This window comes from Elgaria multicarinata, chromosome 8, assembly GCF_023053635.1.
Source record: "Elgaria multicarinata webbii isolate HBS135686 ecotype San Diego chromosome 8, rElgMul1.1.pri, whole genome shotgun sequence".
Lineage (NCBI taxonomy): Eukaryota > Metazoa > Chordata > Lepidosauria > Squamata > Anguidae > Elgaria > Elgaria multicarinata.
The window spans coordinates 89,627,951-89,649,979 of NC_086178.1; the positions used below are offsets into that span (position 1 = coordinate 89,627,951).

The following is a 22,029-nucleotide window of genomic DNA, read 5'->3' on the forward strand; positions in this document are numbered from 1 at the left end:
TGCAGTTTAGAAAATATTTTTTATTTGCATATAAAAGTTATTCTATTTTACAATTTAATAAAAGCATATTCCCATCATGACTTTTACAACTTTCACATGGTATCTAGAATAAAATACAAAGCTATCTTTAAATGACATAGCTTCATACATTTGCAGCCTGGCACTTACTTTGAACTAATCTTTGATAAGCTAATCTTTGTTAAGCTATATTAAAATTATAGCAGACATTAAATGCAATATTCAGTGGAAGCTGTTTTTTCTAACTATTTCTAAGTTAACATACCTCACCAGGCATGTCTCCTACAAATGTAGAAAGTGTTCTCTCTCTCCCCAATGAAAGAATCTTAAAACTGTGAACTTGACGGCGGCACAGATACAGTTGCTCATAGGTTTTGACCAAACTTCCTGTTTTGCATAAACAAGGGTAAATAAGTACTGAAAGTACAGTTGTAGTGTACACAGTTGCTTCAGTTTCTTGAAGTCTTAGCCAAGTCAATGGGTGAAGAGGTATAGATTTAAGTTGGGAATGATGGTACGCGACATTTAAGTACATTAACAATTTTAAGTACACTATAAGATTTCAATCTTGGCTACCTTTCTGCAGTTTCCCCCCAAAACGTGAACAGTTGGTACTGACAACCTTCAACTTTTTATACAATTAGAGGAACTACTAGAAGTTCACCCAAGCTGTAATCTAATTTAATGCAAATAAATGTTTTGCTGTTAAATATTAAATGGCAAGTCAACTAGTGTTACAACATTATTACTGCTACAGGAATCAGGATCTTAAGCCGGGCATTATTTGTAATGGAATGTATAAGTAACAGGATATTTGAGGTGAGTAGGTTTCGAATACACAAGCTTTCAGCGTCCCATAGAATAGCATAGCTGATCTTGACAAACAAAATTCCAATACAAACATGTAGTCTTTGGCAATTGTTTAAGTTTATACAAAAATAAGACTCTTTGTAAAGAAAGGTTTAGAGTTCTTCTGTAAACTGGTTCAATATTGCTACAGTTGAATACTGATTTTAAAAGCTTCTGTAGATTCTCCCTTCATCTTGGAGATGGACAGCTCTTTCTCATAACATGCTACAGGGGCTTGCTTCTTGATCCACCTCGGCTGTGAGTTCTCACAGAACCATATAACTGAAGACCTACTAAGCAAAAAACAGATTAGGTTTTGAAAGAAACTGTACTACTCAAAGTCTATTTCGTGCCTATGGTGATGTTAATCATTACCCACGAAAACTCATGCCACAATAAACCTGTTGAGAATGATTTGAAAGTGCATGTGCTCACGTGGTAGAAGAAGAACATTTTGATGGGGTGCATTCTAAGCCCAAGCAGGTGAAAGGGTTGTGCCACTTCAGCCTCTGTAAATTTGAATTTGCTCTCAGGACCAATTTATACGTTTCCTTGAAAGGTGTAGTTGCTGCTTTCCAGAAGATTTCCCATGCTACTCTGCTAACTATACAAAATTGTGATCACGAGGAAGGGCTACTGCCGCATCCTGTGTCAGTAAGGAGACACTGGCATAGGAAATAACCACATCATCACTCCCTCCTATATAATTGGAACATTAAAAAAGTGGTGTGGAAGCGACCAAGGGAGAAGTAGCCATCCTGCTCCTGCAATGGAGGTACCAGACCTCAACAATCAAGATGCAATTGCAGTTTTCTTCCTGTTATTAAAAGTTAACACATACTTCTGAAACTTCAGAAGCTTTACTAAATGTTTCTATCCAATTTCAAATTAACTTACAAACCAAAACAAATCCCATGATTTTTTATTCAAAAAATGGTATGCTTTTAATAAAAAGTTGTATGATTTAACTGAATACTCTCATTTTAAATAATTAATTTCTCAAGTGATGGATTATAGGTTCCACATCTGAAGCAAGTTACTGTATTATCTTATTAAACTACATAGCCTTAAGACAGAGATAAAATTAAAGGCACAATCCAGTGGGTCTCCCAAGCCTAGCATTGTACACATGCAAGTTTCTACATGTGCAGAAGGGGGAAACTTAGGTTAGCAGTAAGGGAATCCTGCATGCAAGAAGGTAAGGAAATGGTGAGGAATTCGATCATCCTCCAGGTCAATTAAGTAATTACACTTTTTAATATATTGAGAACAGATACAGTAGCCAGCTGCAAGAAACTGCTGGAAAAGGTATGTAATAAACTGCTTTTCAAGGCCACTGGTGAGTTAAAAGGTAGATTGTAATAAACTTTTTAAAAAAGAAAAAAAGTAAACTGCTAGCTATATTCACCAGTGAAATAAGGAAATTAACACTGCCTGCAAGTTCAAAATTTTAAAAAATAAACAATTTGGTCAACGTTGCCAGTAAAATACAAAACAGGGCATCTATGTCTGTACAGAAGTGTGAATTTTAGCAAGTGCAATGATAGAAGCTTCAACTGCGGAAAATCTTTTCCACATAGTTATCTGAAAAGGCATGAAGCCCTATATTAGCTTCAGCGTAGCAATTGTAATTATGCTGTCTGATGTCTGCAATATTTCATCAGGCTGAAAATATGGGTATGCAATTAAGAAACACATTGCTACATTAGTGTATATTTAGTATGTAGGACTGAAGAAGTATGGACCTGAAGACACCTTGGCTATAGAAAGGACTTGAAACTCAGATTTCAAAGAATGCAAGATTCAGAACAGGTACCAGATAAGAGAATCTTTCCAACACTCCTTAAAAAAAAAAGGCGGGACGAGACCATGACATGATGATCTAAACATCTTTCCCAGAAATGTGATCCTAAACTTTTTGTGAAAATCACTCCTAGTAGGTTTCTTTGTACAAGTAAATGATATATGCTTAATTAAGAATTGAAAATACAATAAATTATGCTTGCAAATCAAGCTTGAATAAGAGTAGCTCCAAATATGATGGTTCTGTGATACCTGTGGGATCTTTCTTCTGTATGAAACTCTTTGCATTAAGTCATCTGAATAAGCCTTCCTCCAGGTACCACAGTCATCTGAAAATCAGCTGATGGCTACAATAAGAAGGACACAAAGAAGAGAGAATAGTCTCAGGATGCTATAAACATGTTTTGGCCTCTTGCTTTTTATTAGAAATACTAGCATAAGAATCTGTTGTAAATAATTTCTGCAGATAGAAGGTCTAATAAAAAGCAAGAGGCCAAAACAAGAATTTGTTTCTAGCATCCTGAGATTATTCTCTCTTTTGGTGTTCATCTTGGATGCTCACCCGCCTTGCACCCTACACTGAGAAGGACTTCCCCAGTATTGATGCTCTCCTTGTAGATTGCTCTTTATGGAATGGCCTCCTGGCCCATTCTCATTTCACTTTTAGGAGAATGGTCAAGACACCTGGCTATATGAGCAGGCTGCAGTGGGTGTTTTGATTTTCTTATGAGCGTCATCACACAGGGGAAATCACGTTTCCTTACTGTTGCTTCTCCACCCTCTTTTGTCCCTCATTACTTCCTCTTTCTGCTCAGAGGAGAAAGCGGAAGTAAACAAAGACCATGTGGCTTATTCAGGGGCTGTTTTAATCACACTGCAAACTGGCATGCAAACACTTTACATAGGTTGTGTTTCAACAGCCCTAAGTTGCTTTTATAAGGGAAGAGATGCTGAAAAAGAATCCCTCAGGAAAACCCAGTGGGGCCCAATCCAGCAAAGTTTGCTGTTATTAGTCCCACTGAAAGCAGCGGGATAGGATTTATCTGTGACAAACTTTGGCTAAATTGAAAGAATGAATAAATAAATACAGTTGGAACACACACTGGTGTGTATGCTGAACAGTAGAAATGACAGCAACAGAAACTACAGATGTAATCCCAGACTACAAACTAAACATTTGACAAAATGACTAACTACATTTCAGAAAGGATGCTAAATATTTTATGAGATATGATCAAATGAATGACATACTTTTTGAAATCAATTGCCTCTTACTTCTTACCCAATGGAGGATGATCTTCTTTGTCCTCCTCATCCTCATTAAGGAAGTGACCAAGAGGCTGATGGTGGAAAGAATTAATATAGGAAGAACTAGATATCCCTAAACTGACTCCCATCACTCCTACGTTAACAGAATCTGTAGAGTAATAAAGAATTCAGCATTAAAACTGTTGTAAATTAGTTGTACAAAAGTCCTTTTAAGCAATACGTGTTCAATTCTGGACCTACCTGTGCCTGCAGATCCTTTACTGTTTCGTGGTTGATTAGCATAATCAATAACAGTGCAAGAACGACGATACTGTGAGTCTGGCTAAAAGATCAAATACAATTGTTATACCAGGTCAGGATGTTACAATGTGAAAATATTGAAAGGGCATGGTCTTCCCCCATGCAAGAAGGGGGTCCTCACAGTCGAAAAGAACCATGTTTCTTCTCTCCCTGCACCTTTGCATGAAGAGGCAGCACTCCAGGAGATTATGGGGAAATAGGAAGTCTGTGCGTCTTCCATATCCCCATCCCCCTCTGCATTGTTGTCAGATCTCAAATAACTGAAAATCATGATGAAAAGGATGTAGTGTCCTGATGTGCTGCTTCCACACAAACAGCAGTGTGTGGAGGGAATGAACTGCACCCTGTGTGTGTGAATATTCAATTTTCCCACCAGGAAGGATTATCTCTATCTATTTCATTGTGACGGAACAGAGGAAGATACAAACAGTAAAGAATTTTGAAAGATGACACAGACAACCCCGAAGTTTCTCTATGCTTAAATGAAAGCTGCGCCTCAATTTTTCATTAATGGTAATACTCAACAGTAAGCTATGCAGTCAAGCAAGGATTACACACTATCACAGTATTTATAAAATGGGCATAAAGTCAGCAGGATACTCTGAATCTGAAAGTCATGCTGAAAACTCCTATCTCTTTCTCTAAGGAAAGGGAGCATTTGCAATGTTAACAAATATGCAGATAAGGATCAAAACTCAATTCGGATTTTCATCTTGTAATAGCTAGGAAAGCTAGGGCAACTTAGAAGTGACCTGTACAGATTCTAATCGGTAGCCAATAGTTTAAAAGCTATGGATGCAGTCCAAAGGGTTTTGTACCTAGAGTTACATTTTTTCTGATGTTTTATTGCAGAAAATAATAGGATGCTGCAAACAGTGGGCTCTGAATTGTATCCTACCCACAGAGATAGCAAAACAAATATCTACCTATCTAGGTCTTAATGTAATTTTGACACACCTTACCCAAAATGCATGTGATGTATTGGGCCTGGAGAAACTATCGGGTAATAAAAATCTTTCATGCATCGGTTGATGGTTAATTTCATCTGCTATTGCACTGCGAGCCCGGCTAGCATTTCCCCGGGATTTCTGCCAAGTAAAGAGAAGAAATAATTGGTTTTAGATGGAACTTTATACTAAAAGAGCTAAAAAAGCCACTCTCTGCACTAGCAGAAAAATCCCAACCCCTAGATTCATTAGCTGGGAAAGAAGGAGTGTCAGGATGGGATGGAGATGCCCTCCCCCAATGTAAGGGAACAACAGTACTTGTTGCAGGTTGTTCATTTGCTGAAGATTAAAGCCAAAGAAAGAGACCAGCCTGTTCTCTCCCTTGTCAATACGCTGCATAATATCAGCATAGCATTGTGCTTCTAGGCTGACAGCCTGAAGAAATCAAAGTAGGCCACTCAAAACCTGCAAAAGCATTAACAATACTGAAGATTCAGTATCTGAGTTTGGAGGGTGCAGTTCGTTTAAAAATGCAATGACTTTTATAAAAATTCTCTTGGAAATCCTTAACACTAGAAACCTATTTTCAAAATCCCAACCAATTCTTGGTATTTTACAGTGAGTTCCAAGTGCTGAGGTTTATAGGAACGCCTATAATGCTGGGACTTGATTTCTTGCAACAGAACAGATGGCTTACCATTTGCTTTTGGGATCCCAAATGTTCTGTCACATCTACAGTACTAATAGGAGGCAAGAGATTATTTCTGCTCAGCGGCATTGGGGAAGGTGATGACAGTTGCTCATTTGCAGCAGAGCTGGAAAACAACAATTAATAAAAGATATGCATTTGCACTAGAAATGGCAAGAGTGATGTGAGCTCAGGTTAACTAACGAAATGAAGTGCGCATGCAAATTGATGAAAAACATCGGATGGTTGGGAGTTAATGAAATTGCGGCTAAATGGTGAGCTCTACATTGGTTGAAATTTCAGGCAGAGATGAAAAGTGAAGGAATCTAACATGCATTTTTCAAGGTTTATGTCTAATATACCATCATTCAAGAATACAAAGTGGTTGCATTTATGTCACTTCCAATTATGATGCCTCAATTTTTCCTCCTAGGTTAGTATATAATAACCATAACTCTGTCATCCACAGGTAACCTGTCACCCCTCATAACTTAACTTAATTTCATAGCAAGGGCTTTATTCATATTGTTTCACACCAATTAAAAGACACACAATTTCACAGTTGCTTATAGATCTATAAAATGCCTCCCTTGTGACTCACTTCTCAATGCTAGTTGTCTTGTATCTCTGGAAAATAATGGTAAACATGATTCAGTCAGATGGGTCTCCAGAATTTTAAGTGCTATACTTGAGAAATGGCTTGAGGTACCATCTCCACATGCCATCCATTGTTAAATCACCAGAGAAAAGTATGATATGTATGAGCTCAGACACAGGAAACATACCAATGAAACAAGGCAAGCTATTATTGGCATCTGAAGCAAATATCATACTGTGAAGCTAAGTGACTAGTGTAACAAGCATCTTGGCATATGGCTGAAATGGATGAAAAAAGAGCTTTAAACTCAACACAAGTAAGATAGATGTTGTTTGTGTACTTCTATTAGATCTATACCTTGGTTATCTTGAGGGATGATTACCGCAGAGCTCTCTATCTGGGCTGTAGAATGGAAAATACACAATAGCTGCAACTGGTTGAGGCTGAAGCAGCCAATCCCCTTTAGCACTACCATACTACCTCACAATTTCATACCAGACTCAAAGGGAGTCCTAGTCTTGCCTCTCTCTCTTCACATGTTTAGCTGGCACCTCTCAGTGCCTGAGATAAAACAACAACAACATACCGAAGAGATAAAACTCAAAACTTTTAAGCAAACAACAAAAAGAGGAGTTGTGGAGAGAAAAATTGAGTATCACACGTCTAACAAGGAAAAAAAACAATTTATTCTGAATGATATAAAAGCACTAGTAGCACCAATAGCACACCATCCAACACTAATGGCACAATACCCTATCCCTCTGCAATGCATAGGGGATAAACTAATTCTGGGGGTTGCTTTTTAAAAAGGTATTATATGTTCCTTATTGGAAAGGAGTAACACAGCCTCCACAAAGCTCCCCTCACTTTAAGGAAGGAATTTAAAATGGGATAGCTGGTTTGCTTAAGGGTTTTCACAAGCATTCCCGCTCTTCAATAGCAGCACACTTAGCTTCAAAAACGGTAAAAGCTCATAAAATAGCATAGGGTTAAAGGAGTGGATATGAAGGGGAATTGTGTCATCCATCAATGATATCACAGGGACTATCAACAGTTGCTTGTTGTAAGAATTGGAAAGGCTCCAGCTCTTACAAAAATGCTATGAGGAAGAGCTTAGAAACATGAAGTTATTTTCAGGGACAGACTTTTTTCTTTTTGCAAAACTAAACAGATGAGGTTACAGTGACTTCTTATTTAACTGCTTCTTTCACACACGCTGCCTGATTGTCACAGATTTGATCCTATAAGGCTGAATATTTGCACAGAGAAAGAGGGACTCATCAACATACAGTCGCGTTCCTCTGATGACTTCATCCATAGGTCTTGGTGTCCCTGAGCGAGAATAACTGGTGTTGATAGGATGCAGGGTACGTGGTGGTGGATTACGTCTTCTAGCAGACTGTGCAGAATAGGACAGAGAAGAAGTACTGAGCTCAAGTGGGCGATTTGGCCGAGCTCTGGTTGACAGGATAGAACTGGAGCCTGGTCTCATAAGCAATCTGTCATCCAAGTCTCTGACACCAAGGGAGGGAAAAGCAGAGGAGCAAAAGGAAATATCCATTGACTGATTTCACACTATCAGCATAAATTAACTAAGTGCAACACACTACAAATGCAGCTATGACATAAACATCCTGCTCATAACACCTATGTGTAAGAAAGGCATCACCGCCCTTAATATTTCTGTTCAGGGGTTGTTGTGTTGGGAGAACCCAGCAAGCATGGGTTATGCAAGGGTTAAACAATCCTCACACAACTCTAGAACAGACAATGGTTTATGCAAGGGTTATGGGTTGGATATGTAGAGAAGCGCCTGTGAGGGCCATGGCTTGTTGTTGGTTAAATCTTCCATGTCAAGCCATGCCGTGTCATCTGAACCAGGTCATTAATTTTTGCTGAACCTGGCTCCCAGGTTAGGGAATGTCTTCCCCACAACATATCAGTCTCTTTGTCCATTGACATTATTAGATCCTGCCCACCACCCCACCACCCAAAAACTTCCACTTGTGGTGGCATGGAGCAGAACCTTTTCACAGCTGTGGAAAGCATCATCAAAATCTGGCTGACTCAGACTATAGTTTTTTTTAAGGTGGTGGAAATTAATTTTGTCAGGCATTTCCTGATCCCTAATGGAAATGACTAGTACTGTATACTATTTCATATATGGATTTTGGTTGCTGCTTTGTTATGTTTTTTATCTGGTTTGAATTCAACGACAGGATAAAACCTCTAATTATGTTTCTTCAACTGTCTTTATTTCGTTATAACTGTCACTTCAAACCCTGATCCCACAACACATTTAATCATGTGTCTAAACTGAAGCATCCGGATTTCCTATTCAGTTTAATACAATTATACTTATTCTTTTTTAATTAGGCATGTTTAACTGCCTACCTGGCAAGGGATCTATACTACTTCCCATAGGATACATAGAACATGAGAAGATGTTCAAAGGTCAAATATAAAATTAACTATCAAGACGAAGCTTGAACCTCAATACATCTGCTTCCTTGTCTCTTTAAACAAAAGGCTGCTACTCTTACAGTATTTTGTCCATCAGAGGCAGGTTCCTTTGGTGTACAGGGATCCCATGAATCACCATCAAACCATTCAAATTACGCTGTGGGCCACTGCTTGTTCCTTGAGAGAGATTTACCTGCAGGTTACGAGAAATTAAATTTACCCTCAGCATTAAGTGAAATATATTAATGTCCACTTTCAATGTTCATGCTTACAAAAAAAAAAAAAGAAGTTAGAAAAGAGAATGTAATTTTCAACACCTTCAAGAAAAGCTAGGTATATCCTCAAATTGTTCTGAGATGTAAGAAGCCATTAATTGTCTTATAAAAAGAACACCTAATGCATGTATTTTGCAATACATGCTGCTTATTATATGACACAGTTCCACAACCAAGATGCTAATTTACATGAAGCATTTAAGTTACTTAAATTTAACAGAAATCAAGCTGGACAAATTAATTTTAGCCCAGGCAACCTTTCAGCTCACCTGTGTAAACACATCTTCATGGCAATATGGTTACATTTGTACTCTTTGTAAGTACCACCAACTAACTGCTTGGTCTTAAGCACGTTTGCATGGAAGTCTGACAGACCAATTTCAGGGGAACTTAATTCCAACTGCATAAAGCTCAGGATTGCTGCATGTATCACCGCTGATAAAATGACGTAATTGTCAGGAATCAGGGAGAGGAGTCACCTGTTGATCCACTCACTCTTATACACGTTCTTAGCAACAGCTTAACTCACTTGTAGGGCTAGAGCATCAGTGAGGCAGCTGGATTTAGAACAACTGCTTCTCTTCTCAAGTCAGATGAAGGGGCTAATCTCTTCAGTCCTTCCTTCTTTCTAGCAAGCTTTTTATTACTTCACTTCTAAAACCGTAACAGCTGGCTAGAGCAGCTTCTGTGCTAAGAATCATACAATGCCTACCGTATCCAAAGAAGTAGAGGTGTACAGAAGCACTTCAGTGCATTCAGTTCACTTTCTGCCCTAGAAGAGCAGCTTTTCTGGCAGGCACAAGGGTTACAGTAAAAGCTGACATCAGAATAGCCCAGCTGCACACGAAGCCCCAATGTGTTTAGAAGTACAGGGCGAATCTACAATCCTCAAAAGACTTAAGATAAGCACAAATCTCACTAAAGTTTATTAGATTTATGACTGAATTTATTCAAGAGTCACAGCCTGGATTTGCTATCCTGGAATGTTAGTGATGCCTAACTAATCTAAATACTAAAAAAAAAGGAATACAATGGTAGAATGTTTTTTTTTTTTTTTGCCACTGCATGATATACCCAATTGCCTCCTTAACACAACAGGAATGCAAGAAAAGATGTGACCTAATGTTGATTTATTTGGGAGTAAGTTCTGTTGAAATTAATGTATCTTACTTCCATGTAAATTAATTCAGAATCAAGATAGAGGCTTTCCCTTATAGTTCTGCCTGAACTGGAGAAATGCCAAAAAATCCACCCGCTGCATTGACAGGAAAAAAAGAGCTATACGCCCTCTGTCATACATACTTCTGGTGCTTTTCTCTTCTTTTTGGTTTTGCGGCCACATCTGCGTTTTGAGTACTATGCATACAATAAGGTATACATGAGGAAGACAGAGGATTATACAGGGAAGTGGAGGGGAAATAAAAAAAAGGAAAGAAACTGAGTTAAAACAGATCAAACACTGATCAAGCCTCTGGTATTTATCTCTATTATGGGCATTTAGTCATATGGAGAGTATGCAGAGCAAGAACCAGGACATTTTTTTTAAAAAAAAAAGCAGAAGTAAATAAACAAGCCGGCTTTGTGCTTCAAATCAGAGAGGTCACATTTCTCTCTGTTGGCTACGAAACTGAGTAAAGTAGCGTTAATGTTTTCTGTGCTTGTTAATCAAGGCCTCACAAGGTAGCTTTCAGTAAGAAAATCTCTGCCAGTCCCAATTCTGCATACCTCTATCTACTCAAAGTGCAAAGGAGAATAATTGCAATACAAGAAAGAGTGGACAGAAATTTAAAAGTTGTGATAGCACATGACACAATGAAAGTTTCACAAGGACAGTCATAGGCAAGCCATTGCAACTTCTAATTTTCAGGCAAAAAAAAAAAAAAAGACAACTTTCTTCGCCTAGGCGCTATCTCAGACTGACATAAATCTTACCACTTGTCAAACGTACCAGAGTTGAAGTAATGGAGGGCATCTTGGTTTGTGGCATTCGAGGCAACAACAACGGCAAAGGCTCAATTTGCATAAAAGGGCTTCCTGAATCTGTTCGGCTTGTTTCTACAGTTATGACATTCTTCTCATCATCTACCAGGACAAACAACATCAGTATACATTACTTGCTTGGGGTTCTTATAAAAAAATTAGAAGATATTTTAACCTTTAAAACCATACTCAAAATGGGACTGGTACCCTTGACTGCCACAGTTATTTAAAGAGCTAGAATAGATGGAATTAAATTTCAATGGACTGTTAAAAAAAGCCTTATAAAAATAAAAAACACACATCTAATATGGAATTCTGTGTGCTTTGGACTACGGTCATCATCTCAGTTTGAAATATGTCCTATTCCCTAAATGAAAACAGACACGAATAAATAGTCTCTGAGAACGAGTAGTAATATTTCCCAAACACAAAAATGCAGTCTTAAGATTTTTAAAGGCCCAGTCCTATGACAGGCTGTTTGAGCACTGCTTCTAATAGGATCAGGTAATAAATATCCCAAGGCCACAATTCCTTGCATCAGTTTTAGGACCCGAACCCAGCTCTCCAAGGAAGCAGCAACTGATGTTCTCATACCAATCAATCAATCAATCTTTATTTACAGTCAACAGACCACCATTACAACATATACGTACACAGACGTAATAAAAATACATGATGGTAAAGAAGATGGGATACAAAATCTGTAAAAAGTGCCCCCTCTTGCAGGTTGAGAATATAAGTGCCTAACATAGTTCTGGCAGAGGTAGGACAAGGGTGGAGAGGAGCTAAAAACAGCCCCAGAGGAGATGCTTGGTACCTGGGATTCACAATGCAGTGCTGCCCTGCCTTTCTTGAGTAGAAAAAAGTGTTCTACAACAAATGCACAGGCAGCTCTGGTCCCGTCTGCCAGTCATAGGAGGATTCTACCAAGTACAAAGTACTGTTTGTGCCTTAGCAATAAAAGCCTACATATAGGATCAGGCTGCTCAATGAGATTTTTAGCAATAGCTGGACATTGTCAAATACCTTCTTAAAATCTGATTCACTAGTCCCAAACTATAACCAGGCATACAGTATACTTCAAAAGACCAGAGCTGGACAATGCTAAGTATGTATTAAAAGTGTATTCTGAAAAAGAGCAGATAACATAGCCTTGAGACTTACCTGAGACTGACCCTTCCCAGTGTCTACAGATTAGCTGCTCCATCCAACCCAAGACTTCACTCCACACATCATCAAACACATAGGAACGAACAGCATCCTTCATGCAGTATGATGGTGAGATAGGAGGGAAACCTAATTTTCGCCTGTCTGGTGAAAGCCCCATTTTCCATTCATGCAACTCTTCTTCTCTTTGAAGAAGACAAACAAATATGACAGCTCTGTGTTAACTTCTTATAATCAAAAATTAAGCCGGACACACTTGACAAATATAGAGGCTATGGCTCAGTTCAGACAACACGTTTCTCTATGGCGGTTTTAGAACTTCACGCTGGAGTTTTTACACCACCATTGAGAAATGTGTTGTCTGGAGGGAAAACTCTCCATGCTGAATATCCATGCTGTGCAGAGAAGAGTTCCTGAACAACTGCTGTGTTGTGTGGAGGGCTCCATGGAGTTTCCCGTTGTGTTGAGCTGACTTTTCCCACTGGCTACAGAGTTCCCTGGCAAGAGTGGAAAAAGGAGCAAGTGAGAGAGAGCTGCTGGGATTGTTTTTTTGCAGCAGTGGCTGATGGGATACCATCAGGAGGACTGGGGGAGGAGAGAGGGCAGAGAAGCTGTCAATCAAACACTGAGTTGCCATTTACTCAACTCCACGGGAGCCCACAGTCACACAATGGTGGAGTTAGAACATGTTGTGTGGGGAGTACCCTCTAAAAACTCAACCGCTGAGTAGAGTTTTCTCACTGCATAGAGAAAAGTTTTTTCTGAACTGAGCCTATATCTCCCTTCCAAAGTAAAATGAGCAGTCCAGGACAGCTAGTAGGGCAATTAGAATATACTATAGTAAAGATGGATAATTTTTCTACAAATCTCTCAGGTGAACACAAATATGTCAGTCAAAGCCAAAGAACTGCGGTAAGACTCAGGGGTTTACGTGAACTTTGTAAATGATAAATGGCGACAGAGTTGAACAGTAGTATTTTCACCAGGCAGGCTAGTGAAACAGTATTGGCCCTGGCATGTTAATAAACATTTTAATCAATTATGTATGAATAAAATATGCAACCCATCGTTATGTCCTTTGGCTTGTAAGTTGCCCGTGTGCCCCCCTGCAATTTGCCCATCAGCAACTTGACTTACATTATCTCACAGACACACTCAAAATGCAATTAGCCTTAGGAACAACATAATGATATTACGTTAAAAGAAAGCTGGGAAATTATAGAGACAGTTGTTTGGTGATAAAATCACTATGCCTAATGGGTGACATCACTAGCACAGATTTCCATTAAAACTATTTCCATTAAGAACACTTCAGTGAAAGGACAACCATTTCTATACTAAAGTTGGAAATATATACGTTCATCCTGTTTGTTAAAAATATAATGTAATGTTTGATTTGTTCTTTTCTAACTTTAAGAACAAATAAATACTTATAACATTTGGGTAATTAATTCAAGGACACTAGAAGTAAACAGGTCTCTGCAGAATAGATAAAAGAAATATTCAATACCTACACATCTCTGTGGTCAAATGCCAAATATTCCTCCATTATGCCTTCAGAGACAATCACTCCACCTTCTTCTTCACTCTCAAATAAACTTAATTCAGGAGGTTTTGAAAAGTTATCTTCTATACAAACAGAAGTAACAGAGGGGGGGACCTTTTTGCCCAGAATACTAAACCTAAAAAATAAAGTATATTTTCCCAAGTTGCAATAATCAAACATTAATAAATTTTGTTTATATAGCAACAGTACCGTTTTGATAACAATTACATGGGTGACTTATGTTATTTTATTGTTTTTAGACCTTCTTGATAGAAAAGGCACCCACAGCACTTTTCAGATTAATAAAAACAACACAGTTCCTGACCTCATGCTTACAATCAAAAAGACATGACACAAAATGAAAAAGGATGAGGATGGAAGAGGGAAAAAACAAATGGATGAAGAGATATGTTTATGTACTGTACATACTTTAGTGAGCACCCTGTACAATAGTTGCTTTAAGGGCCCAATCCTATTGGGATGGCTGGAGGCCTCCAAGCTTGGGACACTTACAGCCATCCAATGCAGTGAGAGAAGCAGCAAAGGCAATCTTTGCCTCTGGGCTCCTCCCACTCCGCATTTTATCAAGATGGGCATCTTTGTCCATGTAGCTGGGGTCTCTGTGACCTTGGAGAATCAACTGGCAACTGCAAAGGAGAAGTGGGGGAGCTCATATTCCTACACCATGGCTAGACCAGGCCTATATGCCAGGATTGTCCCGGGATCATCCCTGTGCATCCAAATGACACACAGGGGATCCCGGGAGCAGGCAGGGACGACCCCACCATTTGCCTGGGATAATCCTTAGGCCTAGCTAAAGCCCCAGTTCCACAGTCAAAGTGCTGACTCCAACCTGAGAGCCAGGGATCCAAACTATCCTACACACACACACACACACACACACACACACTATTTAGGGGGCATGGAATTGTTCTCTCCAAAGATTTAAACAGGAAGCTGTAGTCCCATACAAATTTAAAAAGGGAAAAATGAATATCTACATAAGGCTTTAGGTCTTCAAAATGAAATACAAATTAACACATTTATAGGCTGGGATCCAAATTGGCATATGTAGGTGTTTTGCTCTCAAATAGGGGCCTTTAAGTTCCCCCTTGAACAGCAACGATTTCTACTACCCATGCATGGGGTGGTGGGTGTTAGATACCAACCATAAAACGAAAGCTGCAAAAACCTGTGGTTACTGATACTTACTCACTAGGATCTTTCTCTTGTATTGGGCTCATGTCTGATAAAGCTAAGGTGCCGCAAGTTGAACTAGAATACCATCCATAGCCTTCATCTGTGGGAATCACTACTTGTTTCCCTACAATCCTGATATCAAAAAGAAAATTGTAAAAATCAAAAAAGGCTTTGAATAAACATGACAAAGTATACCTAATCCACAAAACAAGACATAAAGAATTCAATGGGTATATTGTGAAGCATATTGCAACATCAATAAAAAATGATGATCTACAATATTGTGTTGAAATTGCATTTAGTATGTTCCAAATGAACCACTTCTTAGTATTGAATCCTTCAGCTTCATAGTAAGAAATACTGGAATCAGCCATTGGCCTGGTTTATACGTCACAATAAGCCAGAGTTCCTTTGAGTCGCTAAACAAACCATAGACCTTCTGTCTGAAGTTAATTTAGCTTATTTCCCTCCTGACAAGATAGTCATAAGCCAATAACAAAACTTAGCTTAAAACAGGCTTGTCAGGGGAGAGATAGAGTCCCTGATGCGCCCATTACACTAAAAACACCCATGGCCCAATAAGCCAGAATTTACAAGCGCACTACTCGTAAACGATAAACCAGGGTTCCCCCAAAACCTTGGCTTATCATGACATATGTATCAACCCAATGGTCCAGTTTGCAACGACTCACCCAGAAATAAATTGTTATTTTTATTGACATTAGTTACATCAGTTCTGAAGAAGCCTATAAGCACAGCCTTGGCCCTGTAATAAACTTATTTTTTTCTAGTATGAAATATCCAGCATTAATACATCAAGGTACCTGAGATGGGGGAAGCTTGACATCCACTGTTGGCACTCTTCCTCAAGACCTTCAACATAAACACTTGTTTTTTCTTCATACAAGAGCTCATCAATGTGTCTGAATATCTGCTGAACTTGCCGAGTAGCAGCTTTATCAAATTCCTGCGAGGGGAAAAAACTGGGTTGCCATTATGTGCAAATTGGGGCAATGTGTGAAAATATATGAATAAATGGAGGATGGGAATCTGCATTGATCAACAATGGCCTTCAAAGGTCTCTTCTCAATTTAAACTGAAGAACTATACTCTCTACTCACATCATAGCCCCAAGAAAAGACTGAGCTGTCTTCTGTGGAGTTGCCTGTGAAGCTCTGACTGGCTGGCCATAAATTCCCATCGTCCACTGAAGTGACAGATTGGTAGTTCGAATCTTTTGTACTTTCAGACTCACTGAAATGCACATATTGGGGAAGAGAGAAAGAAAAGGAAAATTACCTAAGACAAAGTCATATGTATACTGATGGGTTACGCTTTTTTAAGAAAATAAGGAGTATACATGGAAGAGTTTAGAATCACAGAATAGTAGAGTTGGAACGGCCCTATAAGGCCATCGAGCCCAACCCCCTGCTCAATTCAGGAATTCCGGTAGGAATCTTCATCCGAAGATCCATGTACCATAAAATGTATACACACATAGTTCTGTTAACAATCATATTTGTAATACATTAATATATTAGAATTGTAGCGAAGAGAAGTTTGTTAGTTACAAAACAAATTTGTTAAGTCACGAAACAATAAAGTTAAATTCTAAATCTCTGCAATCAATTGCTATAACAATATTATGAAAATTTAAAAGTATGTGAACAATATTTTAAAATAGTTGATTTTTGGATTTCCAACGCCAGTCCAGTTATAATTATACAATTAAAAATTCAAATTAAATAAAGTATATATAAAAAAGATGAAAGAACATTCTTTTTAAAATGCAGTTATGGATCCAATGGAAGGAAACATGTGCTTTCTCCTAAACGAAGTGTGTGTTGTGTATATGAATATGCCCCTGCTCTGGAACACTGAAGAGAGCCTCTCTCTTGTCGTTGCTATCTGACGACACCATGCTGCAAATTAAAAAGTCAGGATACCACTTTCCACACCATCATAATTGACATTTGACCATTACCAAAAAATAGATAGTTAATCTTTAGCTAGGTATTTAAGTGTCTCAATCCTACTAAGAAGCAGAGAAGAAATAGTTTTAGTAATAGAAAATGAAAGTGCATAACAGAAAGTTATTTTCTACTCTGTTCCCACAAAAAATATTAATAATTATACTATCCCAATACCTTGAAATGTCTTCTTGACTTTCAGTGGATGGATAACTGTCATCAAGTGAGTCTGGCAGGGGATGATGTTCTAAGGCATTCTTTGTAATTTCTCGGCTAAACAAAAAAATAAAATTAAGATGTAACTTGATTGCTGGAAATGAATTCCAGCTTCTAAAGCTCATTAAATGTCTTCTTGCAATTTAATACAAGCAATAAATCTTTAAAACGTTTGGGAAGTGTTCACTGTCATTTATATAAATATATGCATTTTCAAAATATACAATACATTTTAGCTTATGTCACACCAGAAGAACCCAAAAGGTTTTAACATATTAACCAATTATCGAAGCAAAAAACTACAACCATGTGTTCCTACATTGTTTTTTTACTAAAGGATCTACAAATAGAAATTCATCAAACAGTTCAGCACTTCAGCACTGATTGTTGGCAATGGACAGAAGTTTAGTTTCTGTCTCAGTCCCAACATGCAGAGAGCCAATGTGGTGAAGGCTAAAGTGTCAGACTGGGAGTCAGGAGATCTGGGTTCTAGTCCCCACTCGGCCATGGAAATGCACTGGGTGAGTTTGGGCCAGTCACAGACTCTCAGCCCAACCCACCTTTGCTTGTCTTTCTTGGGCTGTTAGATCCGTGTTTTTCTCTTCAATGACAGTTTCCTTGCCATGCTTGTATTAAGAAACCAGCTGTGATTTACATGATCCTGAAACGGCTGAGGTTCAGCCCAATTCTATAGTTAGGTCTGCCCAACCCCACTGAAATCAGTGGGCTTACACATGCCTAACACTACAAAGTATTGCAGCCTTAAGAACTCCAGGTCTTCCCATGAATTGTTGGCTTTAAAAAAATACCCTCTGATTTATCCTCCGAACACGTAAACAACGTGTGGTTATTCCAAGACATGGTTCAACAGGTCCACAGAGAAAAGAGACAGACTTTTATTACAGGCATCTCCCCCAACAGCCTATCAGAGCCATAGTTTACACTGAAATGGTAAACCAATGCCTGTGTAGTACAACTGCAGGTGGAGAGCTGTTGGAATGCTGGTCCATACCAAGATCTCCCCTGCAGGAGTAAGCAAAGGGAACATCACAGCCTGCTCCAGCTGGATTCCTCCCTGCAGGGCAAAGTGACATCAACTGTCCTGCGGGAAAGAAGTGAGGGACATAGGAACAGGCAAAGGGAACAGGCAGTTGGACTGCCCACCACCACGAGATGAGAGGGGAAAGCAGGGCCATTCCATCAGCCTTGCTGACAGTCTGCTCTTCCCCTCTTCCCTCCCCATCCCCTCTTCCTTGTGCGTCGTGTCTTTTTGGATTGTTAGCTTGCGGGCAGGGACTGACTGACTTTTTTGATGACAGATTGTAAGCCGCATCGGCAGCCTTTTAATGACTGAGGGGGGCAGATAAACAACCTTTCCAAAAAACAAAAACAAAATCATAGAAAAGACGACGTCGGAGCAAAGGCTAGCCGACCGCCCTTCTCCCCCAAGGCGCTCGTTTCCCACGTGGAGGGCGTCTTTTCCGTCGCGTACGCCCAGCTGCCTACAGCCCAGGCACAGGCTCGCCTCCTCCACGCGAGCTGGTCTCACGTGCACCCCATCAGACGGAGGCTTTCCGCCCTCGCAGCGGCGATGCCGCTTCCCTGCACCCGCTTGGCACCGAAGGGGTCGTTTGCACTCGCACTGTGGTAGTGACACTTTGGGCCAGCAGGGGGCGGCCTCTACGGAAACCAGCGATGCCGCCGTTTTAAAGCGCCCGGGGCAGAGGTACGTGGGAACGCGGCTCTCGGGCAGGACTTGACAGGGTGAAGCGGGGTCAAGCGCTCTGCAAGGCCGCGGCAGCCTGGGTGAGTGGATGGCACGACAGACGTCCCGGGAGGCTGGGAGCGGAGAAGTGAGGGCAAGCACGGAAGTCACTCACGTCCCCACGGCGTCGGGGGGCACCGGCTTCCGCGTGTATCGCGAGATCATCCTCCCGCCTCAGCGCTTCATCTCGGGCCTCGTCGGCGCTGCCGGCTGGCCGGCTCGGCCCCTGGCCGCCATGGCGACGCCCCACCCCCCTTCCTCCCCCAGCCGAGCAAGGCGAGCGGAAGTCTGCGCTCGGGGGTCGGGGGGGGGGCAGAGCGCGAGTCGCGTGTCATGGCGCGCGGCGATGAGGTAATAGCGGGGCGCACGTCCGGCGGCTGCCTGCGAGGTTTCGCGAGACTTCGGTGAGCGCTGTGTCCCCGGGGGCTGCGTGCGTGCGTGGGGGACTTGTAGGGCCGCGGGAGAGGGAGATGCCCCAGGAGACAGCTGCCCCTTACGGCCTTACGCTGTGCGTGTTTCCTCAGAAGCATGTCGCGCTGTTTTCGGCGGGACTTACTCCCGAGTGAAAGCGCCTAGGATTGCCTCAGATTGCAATCCTATTCGCACTGGGAGTAAGTTCTGTTGAACCCAAGGGCCTTCGGTTCTGGGTAGGATTGCATTGTCAGTTTCCCCCAGTTTCAAGACAGTGGTACTATTACAGTAAGTACAGGCAGCTTCATTGGGTTTAGCTAAAGGCCGGTACAATAAAATAAGATTCTATCAAATACAGTAAAAAGATTCAGTAGTAAAGCAAAAGGCAATATCATTGAGTACCGGCTTGTTTTCAACCATTAGACGATACTGCCATAGTTCATGCTCTCAGGGGGAAGAAATGAGAGCCCTAAATTTATAATCCATACTGTCAGTTACAAAAGTGGGCAGGGCTCCTGCAGCTTTAACTGTTGTGATGAAGAAGGAATTTCACCAGGTTCTGCATGCATAAGGTGACCATATGAAAAGGAGGACAGGGCTCCTGTATCTTTAACAGTTGTATTGAAAAGGAAATTTCAGCAGGTGTCATTTGTATATATGGGGAACCTGGTGAAATTTCCTCTTCATCACACCAGTTAAAGCTGCAGGTGCCCTGCTCTCTTTTAAATCTGGTCACTCTAGTATAGCTCCTGCACATTTAACTGTTGTGATGAAGAAGGAATTTCAACCGGTTCTCCATATATACAAATGACACCTGCTGAAATTCCCTTTTCTATGCAACTATTAAAGATACAGGAGCCTTGGCCTCCTTTTCATATGGTCACCCTTGCTTAGGTGTTGAAAAGGAGGACAGGGCTCCTATATCTTTAAAAGTTGCATAGAAAAGGGAATTTCAGCAGGTGTCATTTGTATATATGGAGAACAGGCTGAAATTTCCTTTTCAATACAACTGTTAAAGATACAGGCACCCTGTCCTCCTTTTCATATGGTCACCCTATGCATGCATAGAATGACACCTGCTGAAATTCCCTTTTCTATAGAACTGTTGAAGATGCAGGAGCCCTGTCCTATTCATATGGTCACCCTAGCTTAGTTGTTTACTTGGACATTTTGAGTGTGTGGCGGGGAGTGGGTTGCACCTACTTTGCATTTTTAGTACATAGACCTTGTTCCAGTGATCACAACTATGAAAAGAAAACTTTACTTATAATATTTATATCCTGACTTTCCACTACAAATGGAAAGGCAGCTAGCAACAGCAAATACAAAATAAAGCGTAAAAGCAAATCACAGTTTTGAGGTAGGAAACATGAAGAAAACCTAAAAACGCTGCTTAAGCTTATCCTGAGCAGAGACTGAAGTCGGCTAAGTCTCCTTAGCAGCCATCCCAGAGGTTTTGATATGGGACAGTAACACTTTATATTTATCACTTTTTATCCTGCCTTTCCCCAAAAAAACTAAGGGATGGCAGACATGATGTTCCCTCTCACTCTCACAACAACGCTGTAAGATAGTTTAGACTGAGACAAAACATAGTCCATGGTCACCCAGTGAGCTCCATAGATCTATCTATATGAAATGTCTATTCTGCTTTTTATCCTTCTAACCAGGTAAAGAACAGTGACTCATTCAACTGCTGTCACCCTGAAGTTGCCTCCTTTTCTTCTGACAAAAACGCTGTGTGTTTAACATTTACATGATAAGACACCAACTCAAGAAGTCAGAGGTACCTTACATGGGAATGCAATGTTGTGGAAAGCTTTTCCTGATTTTGGGGGATCATAGAATCATAGAATAGCAGAGTTGGAAGGGACCTACAAGGCCATCGAGTCCAACCCCCTGCTCAATGCAGGAATGGCAGGATTGTGCCCATCACGTAATTATTATATAAGTATAGGAGTCTTGCCATCTAAAAAAAGAAGCAGAAGCAGACAGTAGGTTGAATCCAGAGTATGCCTTCCATTGATTGAAGGATCCACTCAGAGAAGGTGCCTCTGCCTGATTTTCAAGTATCCCCCACCGCACGTTTCACTTCATTCAGCAGGATCCCCTGAACCTCAGTGTAACATTTACAGGGGTTGGAGAGGCTGCTGTGGGGAGGAGGGGGCAGGGAAGTCCACTTTCACCAGCACAGTTACATGCAACTAAATCTGAACCCACCCCCTATACTCCCATGATGGATTGTGTAAAGTTATTTCTCAGAGAGTGTTTTGTGAGCATTAGATCAGGGCTGGACAATTTGTGGTCCCCCAGATGTTTCAGACTGCAACTCTCATCAGCCCTAGCTGGTATTGCCGTTGGTAAGGGATCTTTGGAGTTGTAGACCAAAATATGTGGAGGACCACAAATTGCCCACCTCTGCACTAGATGAATGGAATACTTCTGCATCATTCATAAATGAGGGCTCACTAAGTAATATTTTTCTTAACAGATATATTTTTCTATTGATTACATATAGAAGTATATGCATTTATTGGGGTAATTGTGTGCACTTTTCCTCAGTG

The 22,029-nt window shown here is 40.4% G+C and overlaps 2 protein-coding genes across 12 annotated transcripts in view; one reads left to right on the forward strand and one right to left on the reverse strand.

Moving 5' to 3' along the window:
* FAM149B1 (family with sequence similarity 149 member B1) lies at positions 1–19,302 on the reverse strand. 7 transcript variants are annotated; one of them, XM_063132961.1, is made up of 16 exons: positions 19,170–19,302; positions 17,251–17,346; positions 16,225–16,357; positions 15,928–16,070; positions 15,116–15,235; positions 13,872–14,039; positions 12,355–12,542; positions 11,159–11,292; positions 10,513–10,566; positions 9,016–9,128; positions 7,762–7,986; positions 5,884–6,001; positions 5,202–5,327; positions 4,180–4,261; positions 3,946–4,087; positions 1–1,157 (listed from the first exon to the last, which is right to left on the reverse strand). In XM_063132961.1, the coding sequence occupies exons 1-16, from the start codon at positions 19,217–19,219 to the stop codon at positions 1,013–1,015; spliced, it is 2,037 nt and encodes a 678-aa protein (XP_062989031.1). In that variant the 5' UTR covers positions 19,220–19,302; the 3' UTR covers positions 1–1,012. The 7 variants fall into 7 exon arrangements, with proteins under 7 accessions (XP_062989031.1, XP_062989030.1, XP_062989032.1 ...); XM_063132960.1 differs by having other exon boundaries at positions 1–1,160; XM_063132964.1 differs by having other exon boundaries at positions 1,007–1,157; positions 3,953–4,087.
* The window catches only part of ECD (ecdysoneless cell cycle regulator), a 16,080-nt gene continuing 13,098 nt past the window's right edge, over positions 19,048–22,029 (forward strand). For 2 of the 5 annotated variants that reach the window (XM_063132968.1, XM_063132972.1), the window contains exon 1: positions 21,093–21,251. The gene's annotated coding sequence lies outside the window, so the exon portion shown is untranslated. Of the gene's footprint in view, positions 19,096–19,442; positions 19,459–19,695; positions 19,754–21,092; positions 21,252–22,029 lie in introns of those variants that run through there. The other 3 variants (XM_063132970.1, XM_063132969.1, XM_063132971.1) reach the window with 3 other exon arrangements.